Source organism: Rhizophagus irregularis, chromosome 22, assembly GCF_026210795.1.
Source record: "Rhizophagus irregularis chromosome 22, complete sequence".
In the NCBI taxonomy this organism is placed as follows: domain Eukaryota; kingdom Fungi; phylum Glomeromycota; class Glomeromycetes; order Glomerales; family Glomeraceae; genus Rhizophagus; species Rhizophagus irregularis.
Genome location: NC_089450.1, coordinates 360,662 through 376,313, shown reverse-complemented (window position 1 = coordinate 376,313; position 15,652 = coordinate 360,662). Strand labels below are relative to the sequence as shown.

At 27.0% G+C, this 15,652-nt stretch overlaps 4 protein-coding genes across 4 annotated transcripts; 3 read left to right on the top strand and 1 right to left on the bottom strand.

Annotated features, from left to right (window-relative positions):
* Positions 1-155: 155 nt before the first annotated feature.
* On the top strand, positions 156-2,473 carry OCT59_014318 (uncharacterized protein; the record flags this gene model as incomplete). Its single annotated transcript, XM_025318924.2, has 8 exons — positions 156-544; positions 624-761; positions 850-1,090; positions 1,170-1,206; positions 1,284-1,364; positions 1,439-1,625; positions 1,732-1,975; positions 2,102-2,473. 8 exons carry the CDS (start codon positions 156-158, stop codon positions 2,471-2,473), a joined length of 1,689 nt encoding a protein of 562 aa, XP_025175059.1.
* Positions 2,474-7,061: 4,588 nt separating this feature from the next.
* Positions 7,062-9,893, top strand: OCT59_014317 (uncharacterized protein; the record flags this gene model as incomplete). Its single annotated transcript, XM_025332236.2, has 7 exons — positions 7,062-7,465; positions 7,534-7,674; positions 7,755-7,995; positions 8,073-8,109; positions 8,195-8,275; positions 8,534-8,979; positions 9,066-9,893. The coding sequence occupies 7 exons, from the start codon at positions 7,062-7,064 to the stop codon at positions 9,891-9,893; spliced, it is 2,178 nt and encodes a 725-aa protein (XP_025175060.1).
* Positions 9,894-13,371: 3,478 nt separating this feature from the next.
* Positions 13,372-13,617, top strand: OCT59_014316 (uncharacterized protein; the record flags this gene model as incomplete). The annotated part of the gene is made up of 1 exon (XM_025326662.2): positions 13,372-13,617. One exon carries the CDS (start codon positions 13,372-13,374, stop codon positions 13,615-13,617), a length of 246 nt encoding a protein of 81 aa, XP_025175062.2.
* Positions 13,618-14,139: 522 nt separating this feature from the next.
* Positions 14,140-15,205, bottom strand: OCT59_014315 (uncharacterized protein). Its single transcript, XM_066149934.1, has 4 exons — positions 15,033-15,205; positions 14,714-14,809; positions 14,228-14,622; positions 14,140-14,151 (listed from the first exon to the last, which is right to left on the bottom strand). Exons 1-3 carry the CDS (start codon positions 15,180-15,182, stop codon positions 14,572-14,574), a joined length of 297 nt encoding a protein of 98 aa, XP_066002158.1. The 5' UTR covers positions 15,183-15,205; the 3' UTR covers positions 14,140-14,151; positions 14,228-14,571.
* Positions 15,206-15,652: the final 447 nt, after the last annotated feature.

Sequence of the window (15,652 nt, the reverse complement as noted above, 5' to 3'; positions counted from 1 at the left end):
AAAAAAAAAATTCAGTTTATCATATAATTATATATAAACGGATTAAATTTAAATACTGTAATTAATAATACAGAAACAAAAAAAAAATAACAACAAAAAAAAATCAATTAAAATTTTAAAGATTACTTTTTTTATTTTTTTTTTATGAAAACGAAATGTCGATAGAAAGTGATAAAGATGAAATCACATTATCAAATATGCCTCAAAATGATGAGGAAATACAACCATCACAAACTTCCGATAATGCCGACCCAGGAAGGAATAAAATCTTTGGTGTTTTTTATGGTATTGGTGTAAACATAAATAACGTAATTGGGTCAGGAATTGTCACTTCACCAGGAATTATTTGGAAGATGGTAAAATCCCCTGGGATCGTATTATTATTATGGGTAATTGGTGGATTAGTTAGTATGGCAGGTTCATTAACCTATGTTGAACTTGGAGTTATACATAGGATAAGTGGTGGTGAAACAAAATATTTACAAACTGCTTTTCCAAATCCAAAACTTATGATTAGTTATCTCTTTAGTTTTATGTATATTTTGTAAGTGTGAAATCCTGTTATTAACTTTTGATTTTGCGTTATATTAATACAATACCCTTTTTTTATTATTATTATTTAGCGCAATTCGACCGGGTATTTTGAGTGCTGTCTTACAATCTGCGGCTCAGTATTTATGGTATACTGTTAATGGAACTCGTTATGATGTATCGTTTCAACCAGATAAGGATGGTTGGCACCTTCCTTTTTCTCCATTTTGGTAATTGTTAAATAAAATGATTTTTTAAAATTTAACAATGTTCAGATAAATAAAATACATAAATATAAATAATCTATTTTTTTTTTAGGTATATAAAAATAATAGCGGTATTAATTTTATTGGTTATAACTTTATATCATATGCTAAGTAATAGATGGGCAAATTATATAAATCAATCATTAGCGGCCATTAAGTTGGTCACATATACAATAATAGCATTTGCAGGAATTTGTCGATTACTTGGAAATTGGTCAACAAGTCGAATAAATTGGCAACAATCAATAAGTGGAAATACTGATCTTACAGCCTATTCTTCCTCTATACTATTGGTAATAAATACAGTATAACTCTGTATAAGTTATTTTTTTCATTAAAGAATTTTTACTTAGATATTATTTTTTTTTATAGATTATGTTTAGTTATGATGGATGGAATAGTTTGAATTGTAAGTCGCACAAGATTAAAATTTCTTTTAATTTGAAATAATATAACCAATTATTTGAATTATTTGATTTTTTATAGATTCTCTTGATGAATTTCGTAAACCGGAAAAGAAGCTCATATACAGTAATAGTATTAGTGTTGGAATTGTTACATTAGTGTGTATGTATATCAATGATTTCAGTAATTCATTTATATATATGATGTTAACATTTTTTACGTTCGTCGTTGTACAGATCTTCTTGTAAATATATCATTTATTTCAGTTGTACCAGAAGAATCCATAAACACAACTGACACTGATGAAACAATAGCTGCAACATTCTTTCGTCAATTATTTGGTGGATCTGAAGTAATGGTTAGAATTTTCACCGCTCTAGTTGTACTTTCCGTAGTTGGTACAGCTGCATCAACAGTATGGAGGTAATTTCTACAGTCAATTATATTGAATTAATAATGAATTATATCTCAAGTTATAATAAGTTATAAATAATGTTATAATAATAAAAATTTTATTAATTTTTTTTAGTGGTTCAAGAGTTGTTGTTGCTGCTGCTGCATCAAATTTTTTTCCTGTATATTCTTATGAATTAAGAACTTGGAATAAACATTTTGATACACCAATTAATGCTTTATTTGCACAATTTATTTGGTGTTCATTAATTATATTTTTTGTTGGTGGTAGTTTTACTGTTACAGGTTTTATGTTATTTTCAGCATTTTCAATGTATAGTTATTGGATTTTTTATTTCGCTACTGGTGTTGGATTATTGGTATGTAGAATAAGATTTTTTTTAAAATGATTTAAAAAAAAATTTATTATTAAAAATTGTACTTAACAATGTGGTTAAACAATTTAATTAACAATTGGTTTAACAAAAAATAATTAATTTTTATAGGTAATTCGATATAGGAATAGAAGGAAATTACATAGAGACTTACATATTTATGGAAATGAAGAAAATCCACCTAGATTATCAGCAGATGAAGAAAAATTTTATAAAGCACCATTAATTGCAATTGGAATATTTGTATTATCAGGATTTTTTATATTAACATTTTCTTTTGTGGTAAATGATCAATGTCCAGGACTTGATTCAAAACAATGTAGAATTCAACAATTATCACCTATATTAATTAGTTATGGATTCCTTTTAATAGCAGTAATATGTTGGTATATATTATATGTTTGGTGGGAATCAAAGAAAGCTAAAAGAATTATTAGAATACCAGCTGATGAAGATAATGATAAAATAGAAATTACCGTATAGCAACATTAGCACTATTAGCACTGCTAAAAAAAAAAAATACCCCGAATTTACCTGGGGTATCAGAAGAATTTACTAGATATATATATATATATGGAAGATTTTATTACATAGGTATTTTTATATATTATATGGTGTGTTTTATGGGTTGTTTTATATTAGGGTACGCCAAAAAGGTTAATTCAGTGTTATATAATTATTTTAATTATTTAATGTATAATAGTAAATAGATTATTGTTTTTTTTTTATGTATTTTATTCTTATTATTATTTTTTTATTGTAATAATCTTTTTTTTTTAAAAAAAGAAAAAAAAAGAAAAAAAGTAATCATTAAAAAAAAAGATCTTTTGATCGATTTTATTTATTTATTTTTTTCACGAAAGTTTTTTTTTGATGCGTTCTCTTTACATTAGGTTAAAAAAATCGGTTAAATAAATATTTGAATTTTTCGATTATTTCAACTATTTCAACTGTTTCAACTATTTCGACTATTTCGAATATTTCAACTATTTCAACTATTTCAATTATTTCGACTATTTCGACTATTTCAAATTTCAATTATTTCAACTATTTCAACTTTTGAAACAAATTTATCTATAATACAAAAAAGGTAATTTCATTTTATTATATTAATTTGATGTTTTTGTATGTTATAATATTTATAACTTTTATGCTAATTTTATTTATTATTTTATATATCCCTCATATATAATTTGGTTATCCAAATAGGATGGATTACACTGTATAATTTATAATTCCTAAATCCTAAATCCGCAAAATCTAAGGTAAATAATCTGCAAAATCAAAGAAATTTTAAGAATTTAAGAATTTAAGGTAATTTTTGTCGGTATCGGGACATTTCGCCGAAAGCCATTTCGCCGAAAAATAATCCCCGGCCTGAGTTATTTATAATTCTGCATAATGTTGGCCCTATTTTTCGGCGAAACGTCCTTTCGGCGAAATGTACTGTAACCTTTTTTTGGGTATATTTTTGTCCTATCTCCGAATTTAAAATTCAGATTATTGAAAAAATTTTAGAATCTTTAATCTGAAATTCTGAAATTCTGAAATTTTAATATGTTGAAAAAAATTATCCTTGATTTAAAATTCATTAAGGCCATACAAACTTGATTTTTTTTGGGTTTCATAATGTAAAAATGACCCGGTGATTTGACTCTGCTTTTAATTTTTTTTTTTTTAAAGAGTTCTAAATTTTATATATAAAAAATTCATATAAAATTTTTTTTTAAAGAGTTCTAAATTTTATATGTAAAATCCATATGAAATTTTCTTAAAAGAATTCTAATTTTACATGTAAAAAATTCATATGAATTTTTTGTAAAGAATTCTAATTTTTACATGTAAAATTCATATGAGAAATTCATGTGAAATTTTTTTTTTAAAGTCCTAATCTTATATGTAAAATTCATATGAAATTTATTTAATTTTATATGTAAAAATTCATATGAATTTTTTTTATTTAAAGAGTTCTAATTTTATATGTAAAATTCATATAAAATTTGTGAATTTTTTTTTTAAAGAGTTCCTAATCTTATATGTAAAATTCATATAAAATTTTTTTAAAGAATTTCTCACTGACCCCACTGACCCGTCTGGGATATGAAAACCAAAACCAAATTTTATTACTTTGTGTCGCCTAAGAAATTGAAATTATTGAATAATTCAAATTCAGTTAGTATTGAAATTTCCGTAGAACGCGGAGCATAGTACCTTCGTGTATCTTAACTGCCATGTACCCCTTATTACGTGATTTATGATCGGGGTATTTGGGTATCGTTACCATTGTAACGGTTTCTCGATTATACAGTAAGATCGTCAAAGAATGAAATTTAAGGGGTATTTAGGTATTTAACTTGTACACAGGGGAGGGGTACTTTGTACTGTTTACCCGCAAATATACCACATTTAAAATTTCGCATGTCTGAATTTAAATTTCGGATAAATACCGCTTGACTTCAATATTAATTGGTGATCCGTCTCCAAACCAGTAATACATTTCGGGAATTATTTTTACAAATATTTTTACAAATTAATTAACAAGAAATTTAGACAAGAGTAGCAGATATAGACTTATGAAATTAGTAAAGAAAGGTAGTTTAGAAGAAATTGACATTCCAAAAGTATCCACAATGATATACCGCATATAAATAATATTTTAATAAAAAATATTAACTTTGTGATTGGTAAACTACTTGTAATTGAATAATATAGCATTTTTAAAGGCGCTAAAGAAAACTAGTCATACAATATAAACGAATCCCAGTTTTAAGCAATTGGTTTCACTATTTTTCAGCTGTAATACAAATTTGGCTAGTTACTTTCTAGGCAATATCACCAATTTGTATAACATCGTGAAACTATTATATGATGACGCAAATTTATCATTCAAGAACGTTATTCTATAACTTTTTTTTAAAAAATAAATCCGGACAATTTAGCTCAAAAGCCATTTAAGGGATAATTAATCTGCAAAAATGATTACCTGAAATGTATTAGTTTTCACTGGTTCGGGGACGGACTTTTTAATTTATATTTTGTATCACACTTAAATTTTAACACGTAACGCAATTTCTATGAATTATATTTAGAATAATTGGAAATTTAATTATTAGAAAAATCATAAATGCGTAAATGCTAAAGATATGAACGCATATATATAAGTTCGTTATTCCAAGTGTTTAATGACCTAATAACCTAACCTTTTCATGAAAACTCATTTAAAGATTTGGTTTTTCATTTTTAAATGAGTGAACAGTCGTACAAAAGAAATTATTGTTGTTTATTTTGTGTACCGCGTGGAAATATGATTGTCCTTTTCCTTAATAAGAGTTGACACCTCGATCACAAGTTAGTAATTGTATTATTACTGTTCGTTTTAAAATTTTAAAATGATGTGGTCAAATTGATCATCAAAAAGCTGGTCAAGATTTGATAAGGATTTTATTTTTTTTCAATATTTCACTTTCATTTTTCTACATTTTACAACAAAAATAATCAATTTTTTTTACAATACAGTTCACCCTCGCTATAGTGAATTTTTATATAGTGAATAATTTGCTATAGTAAAGAAAAGCTCAGGTACGGATTTTCTATATAAATAATAATTCTTAATACAGTTCACCTTCGCTATAGTGAATCCCTTACTATAGTGAATCTTAACCTTCAGCCCATGAGCTTCACTATAGCGAGGGTGAACTGTACTCTGATATTTTTACAATACTATGAAACTCTGTTAACTCTATTTAACTCTGCTAAGCTCTATTTAACTCTGATAAGCTCTATTTAACTCTGATAAGCTCTATTTAACTCTGATAAGCTTTATTTAACTCTGATAAGCTTTATTTAACTCTGTTGACTCTAGTAAAAAAAATGGTTACCCTCGATAAAGTATTATTATTATAAAGTAAATTGGTAATCATTTACATATTTACGCTTTACTATATTAGAGTGGGATGATAATCATGGGATTGTCGTCGATCAGGGAATTGTTTGTTTGTTTAAATTTATTTTACATTTGGTTTAGTCAGCGGTTAGTCATTTTTTAATGGTAATTTTACTTATTGGAAACGAAAGTCCGAAATAAAAATATTTAAACCTAATTTTTTTTTTTTCTCAAGTTTCACATTTTATTACTTTAATTAAAATAATTTTATTGTGAACCAAAAATGGTAATTTCGAAATCCGGATATTGATATTGAAAAAGATTTGATTCGATTGAAAAAACACTGCATTATTAAAAATTTATATATATTGTATATACATAATATTTGAATTTAACACATTAAACAAGTATTTAAAGTACAAAGTAAGGCAACAATATTAATAATAGTAAATAAATAATTAATTAACCTTATTTGGTTTTTTATAGAGAAAATTATTATTATTCTTATATCAATATAAAAAAAAAAGAGAAAGAAAAAAAAATATTTTTTTTCTTTCTTTTTTTAAAACAATATCAAAACTTTTTTTAACAATATTTAAAATAAAAAAAAAATCAAAAGAATAAAAAGTAAAAAAAGTAAAAAAGTTAATTTAAAGATTAGATTAAAAAAAAAATGATATTTTTGTTCGTATTTGTCGTACAATTTTTTCATTGTGTAAAGATATCAGGATAATTTAGATTATTAAGGTTAATATGAAAAGGATTCAATTACCTATTAAATCAATTTAACAAATGCTTTTTTACTCCCGTAAATGTACATATAGAATTTTTTTGTTTAACCCTTTTAACCTAGTTTTGAAAGGGGAAAACGTAAAAAAAAACAATGAATATTTAAATTTGTTAATTTCATTTGATTTGTTTATTTAAATGTTTTACATTTTTTTGTAAAAGTCAAGTCATACGTTACTAGAGATTTTTTAACAATAAAATATATACATTATTGATACTTGTAATGATAGCCTAATATATATATATGTATATATATATATATATTTGTTGTTTATTTGTTGTATTTTTTTTTTCAAAAAAAAAATCGTTTCTTTTTTTTCTTAGAAAAAAAAAAGCTTCTTATTTCAACGAAATTTCTTTTTATGTTTATTATAAGAATTTTTTAAGCGAAACGAAAAAATGTCTATACCTACACAAGAAAATATGGCTCAAATGGAGAGGGAAACGAATCAAGTGATAGAACCATCATTATCATCTCCTTCAAAATTATCATTGATAGATGATCAACTGAACAGTCAGAATGAACTTTTAGGTGTAGTTTATGGTATTGGTATGAATGTAAATAATGTAATCGGTTCGGGGATCGTCACTTCTCCCGGTATTATTTGGAAAGCTGTAAAATCTCCTGGGATCGTATTATTATTATGGATAATTGGTGGAATTGTTAGCATGTCTGGTTCTTTATCTTATGTTGAACTTGGTGTTATTCATAAAATAAGTGGTGGTGAAACGAAATATTTACAAACTGCTTATCCAACTCCAAAAAATATGATGAGTTATCTTTTTAGTTTTATGTTTATTTTGTAAGTATAAATTTATATAATATTTGTTTGATTATTATAATCTGATTATATTTTTTTCTTTTTTATAGTGCAATTCGACCTGGTCTTATAAGTGCTGTTTTACAATCTGCTGCTCAATATTTTTGGTTTACTATTAAAGGTTATCGTTATGATCAAGATATATTAGAGCAAGATACTAGTGGTTGGAATCTTCCTTTTTCTCCATTTTGGTAATTATAATTTAATTTTATTATTAAATAGATTTAATAGGTTTAATAGATTTAATTCATAATTTTCGTCTCTCTCTTAGGTCTATAAAATTAATGGCTGTTGCTTTATTATTTATTATAACTTTATATCATATGCTCAGTAATAAATGGGCAAATTATATAAATCAAACTCTTGCTGTCATAAAATTAACTACTTATTCAATTATTGCATTAGCTGGAATTGTTAAATTGATTTCAAATTGGCCTGAAAGTAAAAGAAATTGGCAAACTCCAATAACTGGAACTACCGATGTTAAAGATTATTCTACTTCAATTTTATTGGTAAATATGATGATATTATGATTTTTTTTACGTTTAACTTGTTTAACTTAAAAAAGATTTTTATTTATTTTTTTTAGATTATGTTTAGTTATAATGGATGGAATAGTTTAAATTGTAAGTGATTTTTAATTGAAATAATTCATAATTTTTATTCGTTGTATGTTATTAATGTATTAATCAAATTATATTTAAATAATAGATTCTCTTGATGAATTTAGAAAGACGGAGAAGAAACTTATTTTTAGTAATAGTATCAGTGTTGGAATTGTTATAGTTGTTTGTATGTAATAAGTTATAATATGTTTTTAACAAGTTTTTAACAAGTTTATAACAAGTTTATAACAAATTATTAATTTTTAATTTTCTATTCCTCGATTTAATCCGATTCTCGATATCGATTCAACGATTTATCGATTTAATCCAATTCGATTTAACCCATTCTCGATTTAACACATTTAACGATTTAACTCGTTTTATCGATTTAACCCATTTTATCGATTTAACCCAAAACCTTAATCCCACCTCAATTCTAATCCAGACATTCTTGTAAATATAGCATTTATTTCCGTTGTACCAGAAGATTATATAGTAAAGAATAAGATAAATGAAACTATAGCAGCAACATTTTTTAGTATATTATTTGGGGAATCAATTGAAACTTCTAACAATACTGTTGCAAGAATTTTTACAGGTTTAATTGTATTATCTGTAATGGGTACTGCAGCAGCTGATATTTGGAGTGGTTCAAGAGTTATTGTTGCTGCTGCAAAATCTAATTTTTTTCCTATTTATTCTTATGAATTAAGAAGTTGGAATTATTATTTTAATACTCCTATTAATGCTTTATTGGCTCAATTTGTTTGGTGTACATTAATTATATTCTTTGTTGGTAGTAGTTTTACTTTAACAAGTTTTACTTTATTTTCAACTTTTTCAATGTATAGTTATTGGATTTTTTATTTCGCTACTGGTATAGGTTTATTGGTATGTATTACCGTTATTACTATTATTAATCTAATCATAATTAACTTTTTTAATTAACATAATATATCAAAATTTAATTCTCCTAGTTGATTCGAAGAAGAAATAGTAAAAACAAAGGATATCATGATGAAGAAAGTTCATTAAATACAAATAATAATAATAATGATAAACTTTATAAAGTACCATTATTTGTAGCAATAATATTTATTTTAGCAGGATTATTTATTTTAACATTTTCTTTCGTTGTTAATGATAAATGTCCTATAGAAATTCAACTTGATACTACAACTTCATGCGATGATTATTCAAAAAAGCAAAGGATACAAAAATTATCTCCTATACTTATGAGTTATGGATTCTTTTTTATTGCTATAACATTTTGGTATTTCTTATATTATTGGTGGAATACTTATAAAAGAGAAAAAAGTAGAAAATTATCTTTTGAATCAGAAAAAAATTTGGAACTTGATGTTAGAGATTTTGATGATCATAATAATTATGATAAAAATGAAAAAGACGATAAAGATGATGTTGATAAAGATGATGAATTTAAAAGTTTTGATGATGATTATAAAAAATTTAATCAAGAAAAATCAAATGAAGAAATTATTTTAAATAATAATAATAACAACAATATTATTGTTAATAATAATTATAATAATAATTATAATGATAATTATAACAACAACAACAACAATAATAATAATAATAATTATAACAACAATAATAATTATTATAATAATAATCAAAATAATAATGAAATTGAAATATTTGATTTTAGTGAAGGACCTTCAAGACCTTCAAATAATTCAATTTCACAATTTGGTAATAATTATAGTCAACATTCTTTAAGTCAACAATCTTCTTTAAATCGAAAAAATCGTAATAATAATAATTTATCTATTCAACCGTAAAAAAAAAAAAATCATGTATTGTTTATTATATCGTTTATGGTTTTTTATTTATTTATTTATTTTTTTTAAAAAAAAAGATTTATTGTATTTGTATTTTTTGTATTTTTGTATATGTACTTTATGTTATGTTTGAATATTGTTTGATATGTAGATATATATATATATGATTTTTTAATTGTTATAGTTATTGTTTTTTTTTAAAAAAAAAATAAATTTCATTTTCTTTTTAGACAAATTTATGTGATTTTTGAAATTTGAATAAAAATTAATAATTTACGTTATGTTGACATGTAAAATATTTATGACTTTTGAAATTTGAATAAAAATTAATAATTTACGTTAAGTTGACATGTAGACGTATAGATACAGTATTTCTACGATTCCATAAACAATATGAGACTTTTGACATTTGACCACCTTGAACGGTTTATAAATGAAACATTTCATAAGTATTACGTATCCAAAATTAATTCAGTATAAATCGTTGAAATATTCTCATAAAAAAGCAAATATTTAAAGGTTTAATAACGGTACATTATTTGCAGGAAAAAAAAATTACTTGTTTATTATTGGCATTATCATTCGAAGAAATCGTTAAAATATATTCTCATAAAAGCAAATGCGTAAGGGTGTATTATCACGGTATATTATTTACAGGAAAAAAATTACATTACCATTCGAAGAAATCGTTGAATCAACTTTTTCAATGGTAGTATTTTCATTTCGCATCACTGGTTTGCACGAGCACATAATTCGGTACCAAAAAAGGATTGGTCAACTGTAGTAAGTAGTCGAGCCCTAACAACGACTATCAACTGCGGAGGAGAATATTAGTGGACGACCAATATCGACTGATATCACTAGGAAGAAGATAACGTGAACAACTGCGGGGAAGAATATAAGTGGACAGCCAATATCGATAACGCAAAAACTGTATGTTATTTCACATATCCTATTAGAATAATATTAATTTTTGATAAACTACACTTCGAAATAATTATCAAAAATGTATTTCCACCAGACAATCTTTTTACGGCAATATGAGAATATTTTTTTCTAAGTTCGGTTGTGGATTTATTTAGGTTAGACATATTGTTTATAATAGTACAAATAACAAGTGGACTCCTTCAGTTGTAAATATTGATGAAAACACTTATATAGAATGGAGATCGCTTGTCCGAACTCGAAAGAAAAATTATTGCAATATATGGCAAATCGGGATTAATTGCACTATACAATCAGGCGGTCAATGAAAGAGATGAACAGAAAATATATATAGATTTTTGACAAAAAAAGAAAGTTTTCTACCAAATTAATTCAGATTTGTTCATTGCGCGTCGTCCATATGTAAATCAGAATCTGAATTATTATCATTGTCGCCGACCGTTTTTCTACCGAATTAATTCAGATTTGTTCATTGCGCGTCGTCCATGTGTAAATCAGAATAATAGAAAAGATTCTTGAACGTAGTAGTACATAGAGCTCATCATGTATTATTAATGGATCTTAGCCGCTTACACCAGAACTAGCATGATATTCTCCAGGCATTTCGAGACAGCCAGTCCCAGAAATCACATCATCTATTCTACTATAAGAAAACTATTTGTGACCAAAAATGTCCAAACACGTTAACATAACTCTTCTATTATCATCTAATGACTCAGTATTAAATGTTGGCGTACAATGCCGAAAGAGAATATTGTTTACTGAGCAGGTTTTTCCTTTTACCCATATCTTGATCTTGGTGTTCGAAATTGTTATTAACACATCTATTATTATGTGGGGATAAGAAAAAAATAATTATTAATAATCCGATGGGTTTATGGCATAAATGTTATTGATTAAATAAAGTTTAATATTACCTTTGATGTATCAGGAGGATAAATTGATAATCCTCCCTGAATAATTAATGACGTTAGTTGAGGTCATATAAGGTTTTAATTTCAAATATAAATTATAAATATTCATACAATAAAATCTCTAACGAGGGAGGCATTTACTTTGTCTTCTGTAAAATTCTTGCACTGCACAACGAATTTTACACCCCTATGCTCTCCAATCAAATCAATTCCGCCATCCATGGAGTAATTTTTTATATTATGGTCATCTCTTATATTAACAATGTTATCTACAAAAATTCATGTTGCTTAAACAATAATACCAAATATGGATATTAGGTCTAACACTATATCCAGTGTTTAAGTGATAGACGAATTTTCACTATAAAGATCCTTGCTTTCATTCTCATTATATGAATCGGGGAAAGGATTTCTACCATAATCTTAGATGGGCTATAGGACTAAGGGACTGAATGTGTCTCTACTTACAGTTTAAAAATTTCTTTCGATCCCCTTGATCGTCATGTATGCAGGCGTTACCTACAACCTCACAGAATTCTATTTGATAATCAACATTGTTTGCCTTCATAATTAATATAGCGTCATGATCCCATTCAACGGAACGTCGTTGCCCAGAATTTTTCTGATCTTATGTTTACAATCTGTGTTTTCAACTTCACCTTTTTGTTAGCAATAAAACTTATATTAGAACGTGATAAATATTTTCAAGAGATGAGAGATCGCAAGAGAAAACAAAACCTACGTCCTAACATGTGTCTAGAGAAACATCCATAAAACGATTAACAATCCTATCTCTGTAGGAATATTCAGATAGGTCACGAACTTACGATCGTGAAGCAGGTTTGATAATTGGAAACACAGTAAACTATAATAGAATAAACAAACCAAAATTATACTGTATTTACAATGCGTTAAAACCTGATTTGACCATTGCGTAGGCTATTGAATAAAATCATATGCGTCACGATTTACAATTGAAGTCTCATCAAATAAAACGGATAATCCACATCGTATCCTAGCGTCGCATAATTGATGTTATTACTGTACTTTTGTAATAACGTATTAACATTCTCGTTCATCCCACTACTGGAAGGTACCATTTTCTTCTCAGCCTGACAGTATTGTTTAAAATAGGGTTCTGCAACCCGGCATATGCCCATGCCCTAAAAAAAAATATTTGGGCACAGGTGCAGGTATTGCATTAGGCACCAATGCCTGGCAAAAAAAAACTTGAATACTGGCATCGGTATTAGCACTGGCAGGCATGGTGTTAAGTAAATAATACATACAATTTTTGCTCAGCAAAGACAAACACAATTCTATAAGAAAAAAAGTACATTATATTGACAACATTAAGTAAATATTAAATATTGATAGGGTATATTGTTGTTTAGAAATAAATACAACAAAGAAATGTCATAGTACCGTACGTATATATATATATATATATATATATATATGCATTGCATATCTCGTGGATCTGTCATTTATTAGGAATATGGTGTAATGAAAAACCACTTGTAAGACTTCTCAACAAGACGTTAAGACGTGGTTTGACTATATTAATGAATGTAGAGACGAATTGTTTAAGTTCAAGGAAGTGAAATATACCGAATCAGATGTTAATTGCTTGGGATCTGTTAACAAATCAATTAAAGAAGGATATTAAAGTGGATAAAAAGTTAATTCCTACTTATCATCCTTATAATTCAAACAGGATTCCAACAAGAGAAGCGGTTGAAGAATTTGACGCTAACGATAGGAAGGTGGTGACTCATCTTGCTAAAGATGATAAGATGAAGGGAGTAAGTACGGAGGATATAGGAGGAAGGGGAAGGAATCAAGGAATAGTATTGTTGTTTTAATCAAGGGTAGGTTTTTTTAGGATAAATATTAGGATAGTTTTCGCGTACGTGGGTTTTTTGCTGAGGGTCGATTAACTTTTTTCGTAGTTGGGACGAATAACAAAGATGTGGTATAACGGGAAACACATTTTTAATTTTAGAATTTTGATGTGGAGGAATGTAGTTAAGTTCTTCATCTTAATCAACAAATAAAGTTTAACGTTTTATTAAAAAATTATCGATCATGTGTCGCCGATCATTTGGCGAAACTATACTTTCTAGTTTCGACCACTCATTTTATTGAATATTGACTTGATTACATCACAATCGTTTTCTTCCGGAAAGAAGACTATCTTATATCGACCAATTCCACCGACTCCTATCAATCTTTCAAGGATTGGATTCTACGACAGACTATATACAATAAGTGTTTTATTATATAGACTCGTATAATCACATTATTAAATCAGTCACGAGTTAATTTATAGTCTATTCAAAATTTTATTGTATAAAAAAATAATTTTATTAATAAATGTAAAAAAGTACAGTGTGATCCTATAAGGATATATATAAAAGAATTTATTAAGTGATGAACCTTGTGAATAAAAGCAATATGCGCAAGATATCAGACTTTTGACAATGTCATATCTATATCATCAACTTTGACATCATTTTGTCTTAACGATATCGATGACTCATGTCCAGGATTACTTTTTATGATTCTTTTTTCATCTTTAGGCAATTTCAATGCTTTCAACAACAGATTCCTTCGTCGAAAATTCAAGAATTTGCATGATCGCGACAACACCAAACATTTCGAATATTAGACACACATTAAATACTTTGAGATATGCTGACAGGTAAGGTAATTATTAGATAATGATAAGTTAACATATAGTAATATTAATCTTTTTATATTTTGCAACATCCAAGGAATCTTCATTATAATCCAGTATAATTCTCCTACTCTTGGTCCTACGTACGACTATTCCCAATTTTGGAGCTAAACGTGGAATCATCATCGACCTATATGTTAAGAAAAAAAATAAATTTAATGAAACATCTTACTAACCATTGTTGCAAGGTATCGAGACAAATCACAGCAATTCTTTTGTACCTTTTCCGGTTCTTCATCTTCTCGATGATGTTTTCTTTGACGGCTATCAATATTTTGGATTCCAGAGTTTCCGGCTGTTAAAATCTGGTGGTCTACCTAATTTGATGAAAAAAATATAACTCAGTATTATTTTTATTTTGCAAAATTTCAGGTCAGAATCCTAACCCAGCCCAGTGCTAAAAAAAATAACAGATTGCGTCAAATCGTGAGTTCATCACAAGCATCAAACTAAGTAATTGCGCTTGAAAAGGAACTAAGAGTTCATAATGTGACCAAGAGTTCAGCTTTCTTTTACTCGTTAAATTATTAACAAACATACCCTCCAGATTTCTCTAGCCTTTCTTTTTCGCGTTTTGTCAAATATATCTTCTGAATTTACAACTTTTTGTAGATCCTTTTTTATACTGTCCAATAATTTCTTTCGTCCGGCCCAGTGTTGGGTTTTAAAGTTTGGACAAGTTTTGGACATTAAAGGCTGCCCAAAATCTGTCCAAAACAAACTTCCCAACGCGAATCTTTGTCACTTATATATTTGTGATTACGTCATACGTGTGATGAAATTCACATATCGACTGCGGAGAAGAATATAAGTGGTCGATACCAGAATCAGAAGATCACGTGATATACTGCCAGTTGGACTGATTGCTTCGCCACTTCTACGCAAATTAAGCGGCGATGAGATGTGTTATCCGAATACAAACGTTACTATTACTATTCTGTGAAACATAGATCTGTAAAATACGAATTATAATATGGTATCGAGCATTATGTTAACAGATCTATCGTTACCATTATACAACACTTCCTTCGTAGTGATAACATTGTTCCGGCTCTGTGGCAGGTGAAGCTCAGAGTTATTAACAGTGTGGCTTGTTTGTTGTGTACTGCGGAGCTAGGTCATAATAGAAATTGTAATTAAGGAGAATTATTTACAGAAAA

Excerpts from the sequence above, each read along its gene's own strand:
- OCT59_014315 (XM_066149934.1), bottom strand. The coding sequence starts at position 15,182 with ATGTCCAAAACTTGTCCAAACTTTAAAACCCAACACTGGGCCGGACGA. Across the intron at positions 14,810-15,032 it reads AGGCTAGAGAAATCTGGAGG|GTAGACCACCAGATTTTAAC; the intron begins GTATGTTTGTTA and ends TCATCAAATTAG. Across the intron at positions 14,623-14,713 it reads AAGATGAAGAACCGGAAAAG|GTCGATGATGATTCCACGTT; the intron begins GTACAAAAGAAT and ends CTTAACATATAG.